The 18,865-nt window shown below is 36.8% G+C and overlaps 1 protein-coding gene across 1 annotated transcript in view; it reads right to left on the bottom strand.

Annotated features, from left to right (window-relative positions):
- Positions 1–18,865, bottom strand: part of RABGAP1 (RAB GTPase activating protein 1) — a 118,299-nt gene that overhangs the window by 83,936 nt on the left and 15,498 nt on the right. Inside the window, exons 3-6 of the mRNA XM_016210947.2 lie at positions 9,717–9,951; positions 8,604–8,808; positions 5,806–5,980; positions 4,660–4,817 (exon numbers count right to left, since the gene is read on the bottom strand). Of these exons, the coding sequence (XP_016066433.1) occupies positions 4,660–4,817; positions 5,806–5,980; positions 8,604–8,808; positions 9,717–9,951 (773 nt within the window). The remainder of the gene's footprint in view (positions 1–4,659; positions 4,818–5,805; positions 5,981–8,603; positions 8,809–9,716; positions 9,952–18,865) is intronic.

Genomic DNA, 18,865 nt, shown 5'->3' with positions numbered 1-18,865 from the left:
TGGGGTCTGGATAAAAGATCAACCAGCCACAACATTCCCTTAAGCCAAAGCCTAATCCCAAGTAAGGCCTTAACTCTATTCAAACCCATAAAGGCTAACAGAGGTGAGAAAACTGCAGAAGAAAAGTTTGAAGCTAGCAGAGGCTGGTTCATGAGGTTTAAGGAAAGAATCCATCCCCATAACAAAAGTGCAAGATAAAGCAGCAGCAAGTGCAGATGGAGAAGCTGCAGCAAATTATCTACAAGATCTAGCTGAGATAATTAAGGAAGGTCGCTCCACTGAACAACAGATTTTCAATATAGATGAAATAGCCTTATATTGGAAGAAGGTACCATTTAGGGCTTTCAAAGCTAGAGAGGTGAAATCAATGCCTGGCTTCAAAACTTCAAAAGATAGGCTGACTCTCTTGTTAGGGTCTAATGCAGCTGGTGACTTCAAGTTGAAGCCAATGCTTATTTCCATTCCAAAAACCTTGGGGCCCTTAAGAATTAGGCTAGCTCTGGTCGGTTTGGCACAGCTGGTTGGAGCATCATCCCATGCACCCAAAGGTCAGGGGTTCGATTCCCAGTAAGGGCACATATGGGGATTGGGGGTGCATATGGGAGACAACTGATTGATGTTTCTCTCTCACATCAATGTTTCTCCCTCTCCCTTTCTAAAATAAAAAGTAAAATAAAAAATATTTATGCTAAATGTACTCTGCTTGTACTCTATAAATAGAACAAAGCCTAGATAACAGCAAATCTGTTTACAACATGGTTTACTGAATATTTTAAGCCCACTGTTGAGACCTTCTGCTCAGAAAAAACGATTTCTTTCAAAATATTACTGGTCATCCAAGAGCTCTGATGGAGATGTACACTGCGACTGATGTTGTTTTCATGCCTGCAAACACAACATGCACTCTGCAGTCCATGGATGAAGGAGTAATTTCAACTTTTAAGTCTTACGATTTAAGGAAACACATTTCATAAGATTATAGCTGTTACGATGGATCTAGGCAAAGTAAACTGAAAACCTTCTGGAAAGAATTCACCATCCTAGGTCCATTAAGAACATTCATGATTCAAGGGAAAATGTCCAAATACCAAGTTAACAGGAGTTTGGAAAAAGTTAATTCCAGTCTTCCTAGATGACTTCAGTAGAGGAGATAACTGCAGATGTGGTGGAAATAGCAAGAGAATTAGTATTAGAAGTGGAGCCTAAAGATGTGACTGAACTGCTATAAAACTTTAATCAATAAAGAATTGCTTCTTATGGACGAGCAAAAACGTGGTTTCTTGAGATAGAATCTTCTCCTGGTGAAGATGCTGTGAAGACTGTTAAAATGACAACAAAGGATTTGGAATATTACATAAACTTACGGTAAAGCAGTGGCAGGATTTGAGAGGACTAACCCCAATCTCAAAAGAAGTTCTACTGTGGGTAAAATGCTATCAAATGCTAGCATCACATGCTACAGAGAAATTGTGAAAGGAAGAGTCAATCGATGCAACAGACTTCATGGTTGTCTCATTTTAAGAAACTGCCACAGCCACCCCCACCTTTCAGCAACCACCACCCCAATCAGTCAGCAGCTATCAATGTCAAGACAAGACCCTCCACCAGCAAAAGGACTATGACTCCCTAAAGGCTCATATGATGGTTAGCATTTTTAAGCAATAAAGTATTTTTAAATTAAGGTACACAGATTTTTTTTAGACATATGGTATTGTACACTTTCACTATAGTACAGTACAAACGTAATTTTTATATGCACTGGTAAACCAAAAAAACTTTGTGACTTTTATTGCAATATTCACTTTATTGCAATGGTCTGGAATAGAATCTGCATTCTCTAAGGCATGTCTGTAACTCTAAAAATAATACTAACCATACAGTTTAAATCAGCTTAAGAAAAAAGTTGGAAAATATTCTTAAAATGACATTTTATCAAAATAATCCCTTAGTCTCCCACACACTTGTTCTAGTTCCTTTGTTCTCAAAGGCAAACATCTGCCTATGCAATCAGCCAATATGAAGCAAATCTAAATGGTGCCTTATTACTGAACAATTTCAAGAGAATGGCAACAGAACCATTACAAGATACTATAAAAAGCTACATGAGAGCTCTGAGTACTTATTCAAACTAAAAAGTGGCTCTGAAGAAATAAAATTAGTTTGAAGCTCCTCTACATTTATATAGTAACCAATTCAAGAATATTTTATAACAGATTAAAAAACAAATCAACGAATCTTAGCAAAGGAGTCTAGAAATGACAAACATGTATAACCATTTGCATACCAAACGGTTATATATTTGTGGCTGACAGAATTTTCATCTATAACGATAAACATAGGTCTCAATTTTCAGCTGATAATAGGTACACTCGTTCTCTATGTTCAGTGGATGCTGAAACATAAATATTCAGTTGACCCTGGACCAATGTGGGTGGGGGTTAGGGAACCAAACACCTGCTCCCCACCTACAACTTAAGTTGACCCTCTGCATACATAGATTCCCAAATACGGATCGAAAATACTGTTTTTGATTTATAGTTGTACCCATGCTGTGAAACCTGGTGACAGGTGGGCTGTTATGCTTACTGAAAAATATCTGTGTATGTGTGGACCCACACAGTTCAAATCCATGTAGTTCAAGGGTCAAGGTAATCTATTCTCTCAGCAGCATTTAAAATATCAACAATGGAAATGAAGTTGTCTTGGGTGTCCTGAGTCTGAAGGGCAAGGAAAAACCACATTAACAGGAAGCAGAGTGCAGAGCATAAGCAGTGGAAGTTTACTCACTGATCTCAGAGGATCTAGATTATATTTTTGGTCTTGTTATTATATCACTGAACGAATTCAACCAGATAATTTTACATGTTATATGAATTAAAAAACTGAGGTCCAGGCTTAACTTCCCTGGGTTTCTTTACATGCATATAAAAAAAGGACAATATTAAATACACAGCCTATCTAACTGGGTTAGATTAAATAAGATAGAAAATAAGTCCTTTGAATGGTATCAATGAAAATGACCCACCTTCCTAAGGGCTAAAGTGAAAGGCATGTTTCTAATTTTAATAATGTAAGAATTACACTTTTTCAGGAATGTAAAGAAGAGCATTAATCCTTGCCACAGCACTTTGCCTACATTATGTTATGGTAAAACCAAATAGCAAAATCACTGGATAAATGAAACTGCACTTGACAAGTTCAAATCTGACAAAGAAAAGAATACTTTTCAATGATGTTACACAACACTATTTTCTACTATAAACTACAAATTCAGAAAAACCATGCAACAAAAAGAGATCAGTGCCCTAACAAATATGACAAACAAATCTGACCATCCAAGAATTTCCTGTATAGCATCTCTTTGGCATGAAGGTAAATAGAATAGGGATTTTTGTAATTGTGATCATTCTACCTTGAATACATGGCCTGATTGCAACAGGAAGTTATTCTAGTGCTTCTCTTCTGAGATATCTTAGAAATCTTTCCTGTTCATAATTGGAATTTATAACAGAATCTACATAAATATCTTTAATGAAGGAAAACAATATGGTTAAATGTGTTGTTTCTTAAAAAGGGAAAAAATACTACAAGGTTTATAGGGCAGGAATGCATCCTGCAGGAAGCACCACAGCACAGTTTTGCTCTGAGGATATAAATAAAGCAAATGGGAAAGCACAGAACACCACGCCGCATACACTTTAGCGCACAAATCAAAAAGTTAAAGCTGCATTATACACTAAATTGGCCACCAGATGGCATGACAATTCCAAAATCTTTGAAGGGAAACTATAATAGTTTTCCAAATGAACTAGAGTGCCACTGTGCCTTTTGATTAAAAAGCAAAATATTAAAAATATTTTGATGTAATTTCACTTTATCCATTTTATGAAGTAGTTGTAGAGAAAACAGACTTCTTCTCTATGCAGCTATCAATTATAATCCCAAGAAGCACCCATTTTGTGATATGGGTTATGGAGAAAAACTCCAATCATCTTGCTACCATAATATTTTAAAGTTAGAAAGGATCTTAGTCCACCCACCTCATTTTATAAGTAAGGAAACTATCACCAGGAAATGTAAAGAAACTTGGAAGAACTCACACTGTTAATAGTAGCGACAGTTAAACTAAACCTAAGTTTTTATTTCTGTTCCAGGGTTCTTTTCACTACTCAAAAAAGTATCATTTTACTTAAAAACCCAAACCATTTATTTCTGACCTAATATGCAAGGTTAGACTTCAGACAGACCTCATTTGTCTCCTTCCAACGTGTTTAGATAAACTTTAGTGGTAAAACCTGATTCAACAGCCTTAAGATCTTCAGATTATAAAAAGAAATAAACCAACCAACTGAAAACAAAACAAAGCCTCCAGCAAAACATATTCAGCTACAAATCCAGCTGACTTAGCTTCTGTTATTATCTAATAGAATATAGTAATGTGACATTTTCCCACATGAATTTTTTTTAATTCTTCAAATGTTACCTCTGCAAATTTGCCTATTTCTTTTCCTTTATCACTTACATTAAAAAAAGAAACTCCTACCTATAAAAGCAATCATTTTATAGTATGAAAGTTAAGATAGTCTGACCTGGTGTTTCCCTTGAACCACAGATAACATAATACAGTCTCAAAAAAATAAGTAAATTAAGATGCCCTACCTAAAATAACCTTTACCATCATCTTCTTTTATTTCTAAAGACACAGAGAAGGTAAAGATGTCACTGTCAGGAGTCTGGGGAGCAGCAGTGGCTGAAAGTGGGGTCTGCTTGGCAGAACGGCGGAAGGCAGTGGCAAAACTGTAGAGTATCCGGCTTACCTACAACCAGACATGTTAGGAAATGGGCTGTTATTACAGAAATAAAATATTTTTATTAAAGCTGAATTCATTACCTACTTTTTTGGGGAAAGTAATTCCTTTTTTCCTATTAATTTCCTTTTTAAAATTATTCTTTAATTTCAGCTTTATTGAGGTATAACTGACATAAAATTTTAAGATATTTAAAGTGTACATCATGGTTAATTTGATGTATGTATACATTGTGAAAGGATTCCCCCTATTGATGAATTAACACATCCATCACCTCACACTATCTCCCCCCCTTGGTGAGAAATTTAAGCTCTACTCTCTTAACATGTTTTAATCATACAACACAGTGTTATCACCTATAGTCACCATGTTACACATGGCATTCTCAAGCCTTATTCATCTTACAGATGAAAGTTTGTACTCATTTATTCACCTCTCCCTACTGCCCCTAGCCCCTGGGCAACCCCTATTCTACCCTCTGTTTCTATGAGTTTGACTCTTCTGTTATTTAGATTTCCTATTGCTATCTTTTGGTAAATTATCTAATTTGTTATGCCTAAAAGCAAGCAATTACTAAGTGGTCAGTGATGAGGTTTTAAAAAAGAAATGTTGTAAACACTAAAAATCCAACTGAAAAATGATTTTCTAAATTGTCAGAAATTATCTGAATACATTTATCACAATAAAAATAATTACAAAAGTTTAGCTCTAAAAGAATAGTTTGTAAATGTGCTTCTAAATCATTGCTGGGACCAAAATGCCCATCTAACCCAGTAAGGAAGCAGCCAGCTGGTCCCCTCTGACACTCTTGGCAACAAAGCTTGGTTAACTACACCTTCTGTTTATTCACTTTAGGTCCATCAGGCTGGAACAAACAAAACACTTGGAGAGCATCTCATCTGGCTTGTATGCGACCAGAATACATACTGCATCCATGTCAACACAGTGAGGGTACAGGTGGATCTCACTTGCAGACACTATTCTCTTAGTGACTTACAGCTTCTTGTATTTCACACCGGAAGACATGTATCCTGAAGAGCTCTGCATTGTAATGACTTTCAGTGAAAGCAAAACAGTCGCTCTCAGGAGTTCCATCATGCCCTCTGACACAGAAGAGGATTTTGTAGATAGGGTAGTTTGCTATTTCGGTGTTTGTCTGAGGATCTAAGAGTCTGTCCAGAAAACAAAAGATATAAAGAGATTAGAGGGATTGTGTACTATTTTCACTACATCTGTATTATGATTTGAGACTCATCTATCTAGCAGGAAGTTCATATAAACCTTTTGTGGAATGCTAACCATATTAAATTTTTTAAAAAATATATCTTTATTGATTTCAGAGAGAGGTAAATAGAAACATCAATGATGAAAGAGTCGTCACTGATCGGCTGCCTCCTGCACTGAGCCAACAACCCTAGCATGTGCCCTGACTGGGAGTCGAACCACGATCTCCTGGATCATAGGTCGATGCTCAACCGCTGAGCCATGCCCGGCTGTGCTAACCACATTAATTTTAAGTCCTGATAATTAAATCATATGTGGACTCCTTAAGTTACTGATTACATAATTCCATGGTATTAAAAACTACATAATACTCATATTGTAGGGAGGCAATCAGGAAGGCATAAATAACACGTTTCTTATACAGTCTGTAACTAAATAAAGACTAGAACAAGGAGTAAATTAGACTACCAAAAGAAACCATTAAGGCTTGGCTTCTCATTATCTACTAAAAGAATGACCTAATCTGCTTTATTATTTAAAAAAATAAAAAGCTGATGTGTTTGTCAATGTAAAACATGTTCTTTCGATTCACGGCAAATAAAGGGAGAGAGGCTACAGAAAGTTAACACTTAAGAAAAAAAATTAATAAAAAAATGCCACTCACTGAAAAATCAAAGGAATGTAATTCATTCAAAAATTTATTCATTCAACAAATATTGGTGTGATACCTACAACATTCCAGGCTCTGTTCTGACTACTGAGGACACACTATAAAAGGACTAAAAAGAAACTGCAATTTCAACACGAGGCTGGGGCATCGATGGGGAAGGCCTAGGAATCCCTGTGCATAATGGAAATACCTAGAAAGGGACCTAATCCAGGTTCAAAGGCACTTTGATAAAAGCTCTCGCCGTGGCTGGGTTATTCAGCTAGTTAGAATATCGTCCCGATACGGCAAGGTTGCAAGTTCCACCTCTGGTTAGAGCATAGACAAGGAGTAACCAATGAACGCAAAAATAAGTGGAACAACAAATCAATGTTTCTCTTTCTCCCCCTCCCTTCCTTGCTCTAAAATCAATTAAAAAAATTTTTAAACTCTGAAAACATGGGGCAAGAGGAACTGATTTTCTCATATCTTTATAGAATTAAAATATATTAGAACAAAGCATAACTTCAGTTGGGGAATGACTACTACGAAGCATATCGAAATGAGTGCTAAAAAATACTAAAAGTTTCACATTAATAAATATAATTAAAATTATGATTTGAGAGTCTGTAAAATAGTTCTTTACTCAGAGAAGAACTACATATACAGATTTTTGGAATATTAAATAATTAACTTACTATTATCCACATACACAGCTGATAAAGGTATAAACTGGATCAATATTTCTAGATTGCTGTTTGGCAATATATCACAAGCAATAAAAATGGGTAAACCTTTGACTCAATAAGTCTACTTCTAGGAATTTATAAGTCTATGTCTAAGGAAATTGAAAAAAAAAATACAAAAATTTAGCTCAAAAAGACCTATTTTAAGAAAAATATAGGGGGAAAGCACAGATAAAACACATATGTGCCCATATAATAAAAGCGTAATATTAGCTGTTATTAGTAGTACTTTTCTCATTTTAAAAATCTAAAATGTCTAATGTAAGAAATTGGTTATTTCTAAATAATCTATCATGTGCCACCATATATTAAAAATTTTAATATTTATTGATATGGAAAGAGTCACGATATAAAACTAAGTGAAGAAAGCATGTTATAGGATGGTATGCGTATTTCTATTGTTAAAAATATTGATTCTAATAGTTATATAATTATATATGCAAGTATATCAATACATACACATAGAAACAGACAAAGAGGGTCTTAATAAATCAAAATGTTAACTGTATTTATTAATTAGTAGAGTTAATTAAGTAGAATTGAGTATTTTCCTGAATTTTTGCTTATTTATGTTCTCTGATTTTTCTGAAATAATCATGTACTGTACTTTTTATAATAGGGGGAAATGTTATTTTATTTTAGCTGTGTTCATCTGATTATTTAGAATTTTGTACTTAGCTAGTTAACACAGACATTTAATTGTTATTGATTCTAGTTAGTATAAACAACAGCCATTTCTATAGACTTTTCTGGGTCTCAGTTTCCTCATCTTAAAAATTAAGAGACTGTACTGGAATAGTTAATATTTACCAACAGGTTGTTGTTGTAATCTCCAAAATCAGCATTAAACTCCATATTGAACTAATGTGTCAAGCTAATATTTGTACGGGGGGAGGAAAACACAAATTATTGGCAGACTCTCATGTCAACGTATTTCAATTATCCCCAAAACATTTACATTTCTAATATGCTACACACAATTGGAGTATTTAAAAAAGCCTGTTCAAACGAGTCACTATTTTTCTTAAGGGTCACAATACTTGGAAGACATGATAAGTGCCAGAACTAAACATTACATGAATGAAATAATTATGTCTTTTGTTCACCATTGCTTATTTCTAAAACTACAGGTCAGAAATCTGACCAAATGTTACAAATACTTCAAGAAGCTGGCCTTACCGCACGGTTCCTTCAGAAACATTCGGCACTGACAGGGTTACATCCAGTGAAATCTGACACTGGCTTCTTAAGATGGACATCATCCTCAAGGCCTCCACTTCACTTCTGGGCGCATTTACTGATGCACAGCCTAAGTAAGTGAGCTTGCTGAAGACCACACTGTCCTCATCGGCCACCGGAGTGAAAGGACTGGACCCTTCAGAATCTGAAAGAAATGATAATGAGATGGCTATTTTAATTTTATTTGATATTTTGTTGACATGAAAACCATGTAAAAATCTACAAGTTATATTTAGGCTCTAAAATTAAGCACTAATGAGATAACACCCCATTGCCCAAGAAGAAGTGCTCCTTAAAGCCAGAAATCTCACATTAGAACTGTCACCAACACCAAAATTTTCAGGTATTGCTGTAGTGTCAATCCCAAGTCTAAAAGATGACCTGAGATTCAGATCCGATATACCTTTTTGATTCTTCTAATTTGTTTTGACTTTGTAGTTTACACTTAGGAGAAAACAAAACAAACAAAAAAACCCTTTAGTATTTCACCCTTCTGAAAAATCCTGTCTGTCTTCTTTCTGACCTGCAGTGTTGTAATTACTTCTCTCATTCATCATCTTAGCCACTTAAATTCTCTTAATCCCTGTGCCTACCCTTTCCCAATAAACATCGGCAGTTTTAACTCGCTCCTCTCACCACTGAGCCTTTCTAACTTTAGCCTTTTCCTCCTTCAGCTCTTCTTCAACTTGGCAACTATTCCCAGAGCTGTAGCACACGCCTGGAGCACATCTCTCACCACACGTTACTCCTCCATTTGTCCAACACTGCACAGAGACTCCTCCTTTCCTGGAAGAATCTTTAAACATTCTGAAGTAAGATTCCGTAATATCATTTAACTATTTCTCTTTCTTTAGAATAAATGACATACATTTAAAGGGAAATCAGAATGGTACATCTATTTACCTCTCTTACATTCCCCTAAATCTTGAATCTGGATTCTAGAGAACACAGATAATGGTTTTTGCTCACTCTGAATCAAACCTAGAACAGGGTAGACACTCAAATATTAAAAACAATAACCTTCAGTTACGCAAGCAATGCAGCAATCCTAACCTCCTTGTCCAGGTTTCACTGGCAGGCTCATCTCTGGTTTTTGGAGCCCTACTAATGGCACAGGGTTAATGGTGGATGAAGCTGAGAGCGGATTAGAAAGAGGCCCATCTCCTTCGCCTTCCAGTTGCGACCTTTCCACAAGCTCCTTTTCCCCTGGCTGGTCGTCCATTGGAGGATCCATCAGCACATCTGCCAGCTCTTTTTGCAGCTGCTGCTCACTTCCATTCCCTATAATCTAAGGGTCACAAATAGATGCAATCAGCGAAGTGAGAGAGAGAGAGAGAGAGAGAGAGGCCAGGCCTGATACAAATGGGTCTGAATTCTAGAGAAATCAGCATTTCTTTTGATATAAAGATATCTTCTGAATGTTTTTATAAAACAGAATAAGTCAAGATATGCAATAAATTAAAAAATGCAGCTGCCCTCTTAATTCATAATTTTTTTCATGAAAAAGTTTATAGTGACTTTGAGACTAATACCCAGAAATATATGTGATAGTCTGTCAATGTTATTACACGTTTTCTACAGTGTCCTAAACAACAATTAAAATATTTGTTATTCTACTGCCTGGTGAAAAATAATGCTGTTAGGATGAGTATCTTTAGCAGCTTATTGTTGAGAAAAAGGAAAAACGTGTTTGCGTCCAGAAGTTATCAACAGAAACATACGTATTAGGTAATAAAATTTCACATGTACTTTACCACTCCTGCTATAAGTAAATCTCTTGTATTTCTGAGGAAGACTTCTCTGATATGCACAAGTTCTTAAAAGTTCTGAGACACTTGAATAAAGCTGGGGAGGCGCATGTATAAAATGTTCCTGAGGAACAGAAGCAATCCATTTCAATGTAGAGTATTTTTCTAGAGTCATGATGGTTTATTATTAGTAGCTCAACAAGGAAGCAAACAAGAGCAAAATCAAGTGGAGCCTGCCCAATGCTAAGAAAAAACCACAAGTGACAAAACCCAGTATGGTCACTAAATGCTTATTCAAGAAACACTAGGAAATGTAAAAGAGTTTAGGAAAAGGAAAGTCACGATGAAAAAGGGGGCTGATTTGGAGACTTTCTGAAGGCTAAAACCTGACAAAAAGTTAAAAGGGGTGGGGCTATGAGACTGCTAGAGAATGAAGTCTTCCCAGTAGAGTCAACACAGAAGCTGAGAAGCAAAGTTCCAGTTACAGAGGTACCTCTGGACTACCAAGCAACCCAGTTCAAACATCTTTTATAACTTATAAACTTCAAGTCCCTTTGGCTGTAAATTATGATTGAGAAACAGTCTTAAGTATTTTTTGCTGACATTTTCCCAAAGAAATTCTAACATGTCAGGCACTCCTGCCTTGGAAATAAGAGCCAGACAGATGTTCAGCCTCTTAGCTTTAATGACACACATGTCTGTTTCTGTGAACTTCATTTTATGTTACTGTTAATGGAACTACAAGTGGTACAGTCAAGTAATTTTAACTCTTGCTTATGCCTGATCCTATACCTCCACAAGTGCAATCAAATCACTTTTTTAAAAGTGATGTTTTCAAAAGCATCTAAAAAACAAACTAGAACTTAGTTTCAATTAATCTCTTAGTTTTTCATTAATGGAGATGAAATACTGCATCACCAGAAGTAAACAATTGAACCCACATTGTTTTCTAAGAGGAAGGAGAACCAAGGAGGACAGTTAAGCCAGGCCGGGCGTGGCTCAGCAGTTGAGCAGCAACCTAGGATCCAGGCGATCAAGATTCGATTCCCGGTCAGGGCACATGACTGGGTTGTGGCCCAATCCCCAGTCAGGGGGCATGAAGGAGGCAGCCCATCAATGACTCTCTCGTCATTGCTGTTTCTATCTCTCTCCCTTTCCCTTCCTCTCTCTGAAATCAATAAAGACATAATTAAAAAAAAAAAAAAAAAAGTTAAGCCCTGGCCAGGTAGCTCAGTTGGTTAGAGCATCGTCCTGATATCCCAAGGTTGTGGGTTCAATCCTTAGACAGGGAACACATAAAAATCAACCAATGAGTGTATAAATAAGTGGAACAACAAGTTGATGTTTCTCTCTCTCCCTCCCTCTCTAAAATCAGTTAAAAAATATAAAAAGGACAGTGCAGAGCTTCCTGAAAACAGAGGGAGAAAAGATATTAGACTACATGTTTAAGCAATTAGTAATTATAACTGGAAGGCTATCATTAAAGGAGGAAACTAAATTAGAAGACATTTCACATGCTATGAAGTATTTTGTTCTTTTCAACGTAAGGCGTATACTATAAGTAAATTCAAGTTTTCTGTTGGATTGACTGCCTACATTGTAATATTTTCGCCAATCACAAAAATATACCTAACCTTGAAAGAAAATGTTTACACATTTGTCTTTTGTGTTTATACATGTTCACCTCGCATTCTTCCCTCGTTTATAGTCTATAAACACAAGAACTGCCTTCTATTTCCTTAACTCTTGCTTAAAGACCAAGAAAAAGTAATACACACACAAAAATGTTGATTTTTTTTAAATATATCTTTGATTTCAGAGAGAGGAAAAGAGAGAGAGAGAGAGAAACATCAATGATGAGATTCATTGATCGCTGCCTCCTGCACGTCCCCGGCTGGGGATCGAGCCCGCAACCCAGGCGTGTGCCCTGACCGGGAATCGAACCCCGATCGCCTGGATCCTAGGCCGATGCTCAGCCGCTGAGCCACGCCCGGCCGGGCAAAAAATGTTGATTTTTAAAAGCTGCTTTAAAATAGCAAACTAACATACGCCTTATTAGGTCCAATATAGTACTCAACAATTATATTAGATCAGTTGTGAACCTTCAATTCAACTTCAAAATTACTATCTGTAACATTATAATAAACATACTTAAATCAATTAAGCTAGTTTTTTTTTAAAGATAGTCCATTAATCTTCCCTAGGCCTATCTGGGAAACAGTCAGCAATGCCTTTCAAGGTTTCAAATGTTGGCTTGCATCAGAGTCACCTGGAGAACTTGTTAAAACACAAACTGTTGGGCCTTGACAGAATTCCAAATCAGTTTAGCCTAGGGTGGGCCTGATAATTTGCATTTTAAAGAAGTTTCCAGGAGATGGTTATAGTGCTAGTCTGGGGACCACACTCTAACCATCAACCTTAATGGTTCTTAACCATGACTACATAACACAATTACCAGTATTACTAGAAACCATGTTAAAATTCAAACACCTGCTCCTCCCTCGGTCCTTTCACATCCTACCCTGACAACTAAGTCAGGCTCAGAAGTAGAGCTTGGGCACATGCATTTTTAAGAAACTCCACAGGTGATTTACAAAATAGGAGACAGGCTAGATTAAGCCAGGCAGCAGGTTGTATTTGTTGATGCCTGTATAGATGAACAACAGCTTAAACAACCCAGCAACTGCTTATCTCTAGACTTGTTATAATAGAAAATAAACCCACAATTAGTAGGGCCTTTTGTTCCTAGCTGTCAACAGCATTCCAAACAGATATCCCAATCAGCTCTAAATAAATATAATTGCAGGTAATCAAGACACTGTGGTATTAATGAAAAGGGCAGACATATAGATCAATAACAAAATAGAATCCAGAAATAGATCCACACATATACAGCCGATTGGTTTCAACAAAGTTGGCAAGGTAATTCAAGAAAGGTAATAAAACAAAACAAATGGTGCTAGAACAATTAACTTGACACCCATACACATGCAAAAACATGAATCTCAACCAATACTTCATATCATATACAAAAATTAACACAAAAAGGATAACATCTAAATGTAAATCCTAAAACTTATAGAACTTACAGAAAAAAATAAGAGAAAATCTTTGTGATACTGGGACACAATTTTTTAGGACACAAAAAGTATGCATAAAAGAAAAAAACTGATAAAATGAACTTTATCAAAACTATAAATGTCTGCTCAAAAGATGCTGTTAAGAGAATGAAAAGACCAGCCAAAAACTCGGAGAAAATATTTGCAAATTATATTTTATGAAGGATTTATATCCAGAATCTATAGTGAACTCTCATAACTCAAGAAGAAAACAAGCAACCCAGTTTTTAAAAATGGCCATTTCACCAAAGATACAGGAATGGCAAATAAGCACATGAAAGAAATTCAATATCATTGGCCATTTAAAAAACTGAAACTACAATAGTATGCCTCTATATACTTATAAGAATGGCTAAAATTAAAAACAAAACAATCCTGACAATACTACGGGCTGGCAAGGATTGGAGCAACTGAAAAACTCTCATGTACTGCTGGTGGGAAGGCAAAATGGTACAGACACTTTTGCAGTTTTTGTAAAACTTTAGAAAGTTAAATATATATTTACCATATGACTCACTCCTAGGTATTGACTGAAGAAAACTAAAAACGTGTCTATACAAAGGCCTGTGTGCAAATGTTTATAGCAGCACTAATCATAATTGCAAAAACCTGAATACAAAGTAAACATTTATCGATTGGGTGAATGGATGAACAAATGGCCATATACCTACACAATGTATCCCACTGTATAGATATATGGCATCTATACAACGGAATACATCTCAACAATAAAAAGTAATAAATTACTAATACACACAATAACAAGGATGAATCTCAAAGGCATTCTAAGTAAAATAAGCCATACACAAAAGACTATATATTGTATAATTCCATTTATATGGCATTCTAGAAAAGGCAAAACTACAAGGACAGAAATTTGATCATTGGCTGCCAGGGCTGGGAAGGAGGAAAGAGGAGAGACTAAAAAGAGGCACAAAGGGACTTTTTGGAGTGATGAAAATATTCTGCATTTTGACTGTGATGGTGGTGGTGACAAGAGAGTTTACATTCATTCAAGGTCACAGAACTATACACCTAAAAGGGTTGCATTTTACTGTGTGTAAATTTTACCTCAATAAACCTGACTTAAAATAAAATATATTGAGTGCGCTCTCCCTCCCAGGAGCATCCTTCCCCTTCTTCTACCCCACAGGTGTGCATCTCCTAAACTCTAAGGGGCCCCACAAGAACTGTAATGGCAGCAGCTCATCCAGGGCTAACCTTCTGAACCTGTCTCCAAGGCTCCCTTTTCTCTGGCTTCTCAGTGAACCAAAGCAGCCCGGCCTAGTCTCCTTCCTATTGCTTCTTCTATCCTAGGCCGTTCCTTGTTTCACTGTCCCCAGCTTTAATAAATGTACTCTCAAAATTAAAAAATAAAGACTATATTGATAGTGTGGGAGGCTATGCATATGTGGGGACAGGAATTATATGGGAAATCTCTGTACCTTCCTCTCAATTTTGCCATCAATCTAAAACAGCTCTACAACATAGAAGAAAAAAAGAAAAAAATGTGGTTTCTACTAACGATGCAATTCAAGAATACAACTGTTCCTTTTTTCTATCTGCCACTCAAAAGGTGTTCTTCCAGGATTCTGTTTTTGGCAATAACCTCATTATATAGGCCCTCCTATGCCATCTCACCTCCTCACGATACATAAATAATCACTAATCTATTCCTACAACCCCTTCCTCAACTGTCTACTGGACAGACCCCTTCAGCTAGATACTCCAAACTTACTGCATCAAAACTTAACTCACTATTTGATTGTCCTCCTGCATCATTTTTTTAAACAAATCAATGAATTGCACTACAATCCACTCAGTGGCCAAATGAAGGATCACAATCATCTTCGACTCCTTTCATTCCCACACTACTCATACATCCCATTGATCCTTACTCAACTATGCACTTTTTCCTTCTATCTCTCTGCACAACACCACATGACAGTGTCTTTCACTGTACACAAGCCTACTGCAAAGGTAGTAGTTTCCATGCCTTCTTTCTCTCTGCTGTGCCCTATCTTTCATAGTGCCATTCACGTTATAATTGCAATTTCAAATTCTGATCTAGTATTGCCTTATTTTCCATGTTTCCTCAATGCCTGTAAGATAAAGCCCAAATCCCTATCTATATTCCATGAGTTTTTCACAACTCTGCCCAATCTACCTTTCCGTCTCTTTATCAGTAATATCAAACTCCTCATCTTTCTCAGGACACACCATAAACTTTCAAGCATCTAGACTTTGTATAGACTCTTCACTTTCCTGGAAAGCCACCCTCTTGCCCTCTGTTTTCTGTAGGACTGACCAAGCTTAAATTCTGTTACCTTCTCTGGTTTTACCTGCTCCCTCCTTAAGGAGTGCTACTATAACATTAGCATACATATTTATTACTACTTGTTTTAGAGAGTGTTTAGTGAGTCCCTGAAACCAGACTGGGCATTATTAGATAGCAGAGACTGTTTCTCAAATTATCTTTATATTCCCAAAGGAATACACCCGCAATACATGTTTACCGAACTGAATTTTATACATGCAAAAAATAGAAGCCAAAATAGGAAGATTTTATCCAATTTGGATACAGATTTTGGTTTAGTTACAGAAAATAAAATCTAATCTGAACAATTTATTTTAGTTTTGTTTTAAAAACAAATACCATCATTTCCTATTATTCTGGGAATGTCATTAAGGTTTAACATTTACAATATAAAATACAGGACCAAATAGCAAGCTGCAATTCACAAACAGTAAGCTCTGAAGTCCAACAAAGACTTTGAGCTTATTTAGAACAATATAAAAATAAGAGAGCAAACATGTATGAATAATACAAATAAAGTCACATTTAGATTTGTGTTCCTCTTCATGTTATCTACATGAAGAGGAAGGGAGAGTTCTTTAGGAAACAGTCTTGAGGGGAAAACACACATGTATGAAGTAGCCAATTTAGCAGCTACTGTAAACACAGACATAAATGTTTACAAGGACAGAGACTGCATGGTGAATGATTTATGCATAATTGTTTACAAAGCAGGTGGTAGAAAAAATACTGGCGACTAAAGCTAGCTTGTGGCACAACTCCAGGGGGCACCATTCACATCATGGACTATGGGAACAGCACCCTCCTGGGGTTGCACAGAGTATAGCCTATGCACCTGTCCTTAGTAGCCCTATCTGAGCTCCACAGTAAGACAGACATAAATTTGGGACATGGCTCTGACACTAACTCTGTTGGTTGCAAACAAATTAACCTATGAGAGCCACAACTGTCCCATCTCTAAAATGACAATGTTCTTATTTATCTCACAGGATTGTCATGGGGGCTCAATTATACAATTATACGATTATTGGGCAGTTATTTATTTTAGGCACTGTGATTTTTACAGGGATTATCTCATTTCTTCACAGTACCTGTCAATTAGTAGGCATCCAGTAGGCATCCAATTAGTATCTCCCACTTTCAGCTATTTCTAAATAAACTGATCTATCTACTAAAGCTGAGGTTCAGAAAAGTAACTTTTTGAAAAAATTTTTTTTTTTTAATTTCAGAGAGAGTAAGGGAAAGGAAGAGAAAGAGGGATAGAAACATCAATGATGAGTCATTAATCAGCTGCCTCCTGTACACCCCTTCTGGGGATCGAGCCTGCAACCCAGGCATGTGCCCTGACCGGGAATCAAACCATGACCTCCTGGTTCATAGGCTGACACTCAACCACTGAGCCATGCTGGCTGGGCGCAAGTAACTTTTTTAAAAAAGTATTTCTTCCACTTTCCATGATCCAGAGAAAACTAAGAACACATCTACTATTCATGTACAAAAGAAGCATTACTGGAATAACATCTGTCCTTTCTAAAAATATCAAATAAAGGTAATAACTTATACGATAGAACTGGTCCTTGTGAGCAAAACTGCATTTATGGAACCAAAGGACAAAGTGTTCCAAAGACAATATCCAGGAGAGTCATTTCCTGGTCTTAATTTTCTACTTCTCACTTTATAGCCCGTTTCCCTTCACTGCAACAATACCAACAGAGGCCCCGTTTGACTTGCCAGTTACACAAAGCTACTTTACACTTTAGGCACTTTGTCAGTGGAGACTGCTCTCTATTGCATTTGCTTTCCCTAACGTAGTTATGAGTGCCCAAGTATGTAGTTTCTCTCAATCCTGCAGAACCAGACTGACTTCCTGGGTATGCTCACTACCCATCTGCAAAGGTTCACTCACCATTCTTGCCCTCAGGGGCATGCAGAGGGGGCACGCAGAGGGGGCAGCTTTGGGGTTGACGTGTGTTTGGTGAGGGGCACAGAGCTTGGAGGTACTCATGGGCCAGTTAGGGGGATCAACAGGAAGGCATCCCCAGTGGTTCATGGGTGGGCTCCATGATGGAGTCTCCAAAGTAGTTACTGGGATCCAGGATATGTTCCATTCCCAATCCCCAGGTCATGCATTTCAAAACTCAGTATTCTAGATGGGATGAGAAAAATAAAGGGCTTCTCTGGGAATATCTCACACAGCTGGGGAAGCCAAATACTCAAACACACACTCACTTTTCCCCATGGGAGAAGTCACAAGCTGCGTAAGTCTTGACATTGAGTTGTGACGCCTTGGGATAGGGGTAACAAAGGTAAAGTGAACCAATGCCTTTGATAGTCTTCAATTAGTCCAATCTAAGATGTTTTTTTACTCCAATACTGTGCTGGAACTTCTCTGCTGGACTCCTGGACTTCCACAAAGGTACTCTCGTCTGTGATTGTCTAAGTCAGTGTTCTTTGAGGGCAGAGTGGTAGAAAACTCCTGCACTGCTATTTTGATGACATCATCTCCTGTTAACTCTTTGGCCAGTTGACATCTGTTGGACCTCTCTAGTGAATTTTTCATTTCAGTTTCTGTGCTTTTCCATTCAGAATTGAATGGAAAGAACCATTTGGTTCTTTTTATGTAATTTCTATCTCCTTAATGATATTCTCTATTTAATTTGATACTGTAATCTACTTTCCTTTATTTCTTTAAGCATGATTTATTTTAGTTCATTGATATTAATAATGGCTACTTTGAAGAGTTGCATATTAAATCCAACATGTCTTTCTCACAAGCAGTATATGTTGCCTTTTTTATGATGTATGGATTGTATTTTGTTTCTTTTCATTTCTCACATTTGTTGTTGTTGTTGGGAACTAGATAGTTCAGGTAATATATTGTACCAATTCTCAGTTCTGGTCTCCCCACTCTTGGTATTTTCTATGCTCGCTTATTTGTTTAGTGACTGGCTGGCTTATTTTAGTAAATTCTAGTCCTCTAATTCCCATAGTGTTAAGCCTCTGATGTTGCTCCTCTGG

Source organism: Miniopterus natalensis, chromosome 12 (assembly GCF_054644295.1).
Source record: "Miniopterus natalensis isolate mMinNat1 chromosome 12, mMinNat1.hap1, whole genome shotgun sequence".
NCBI lineage: Eukaryota > Metazoa > Chordata > Mammalia > Chiroptera > Miniopteridae > Miniopterus > Miniopterus natalensis.
This window is presented reverse-complemented; position numbering and strand designations above follow the sequence as displayed.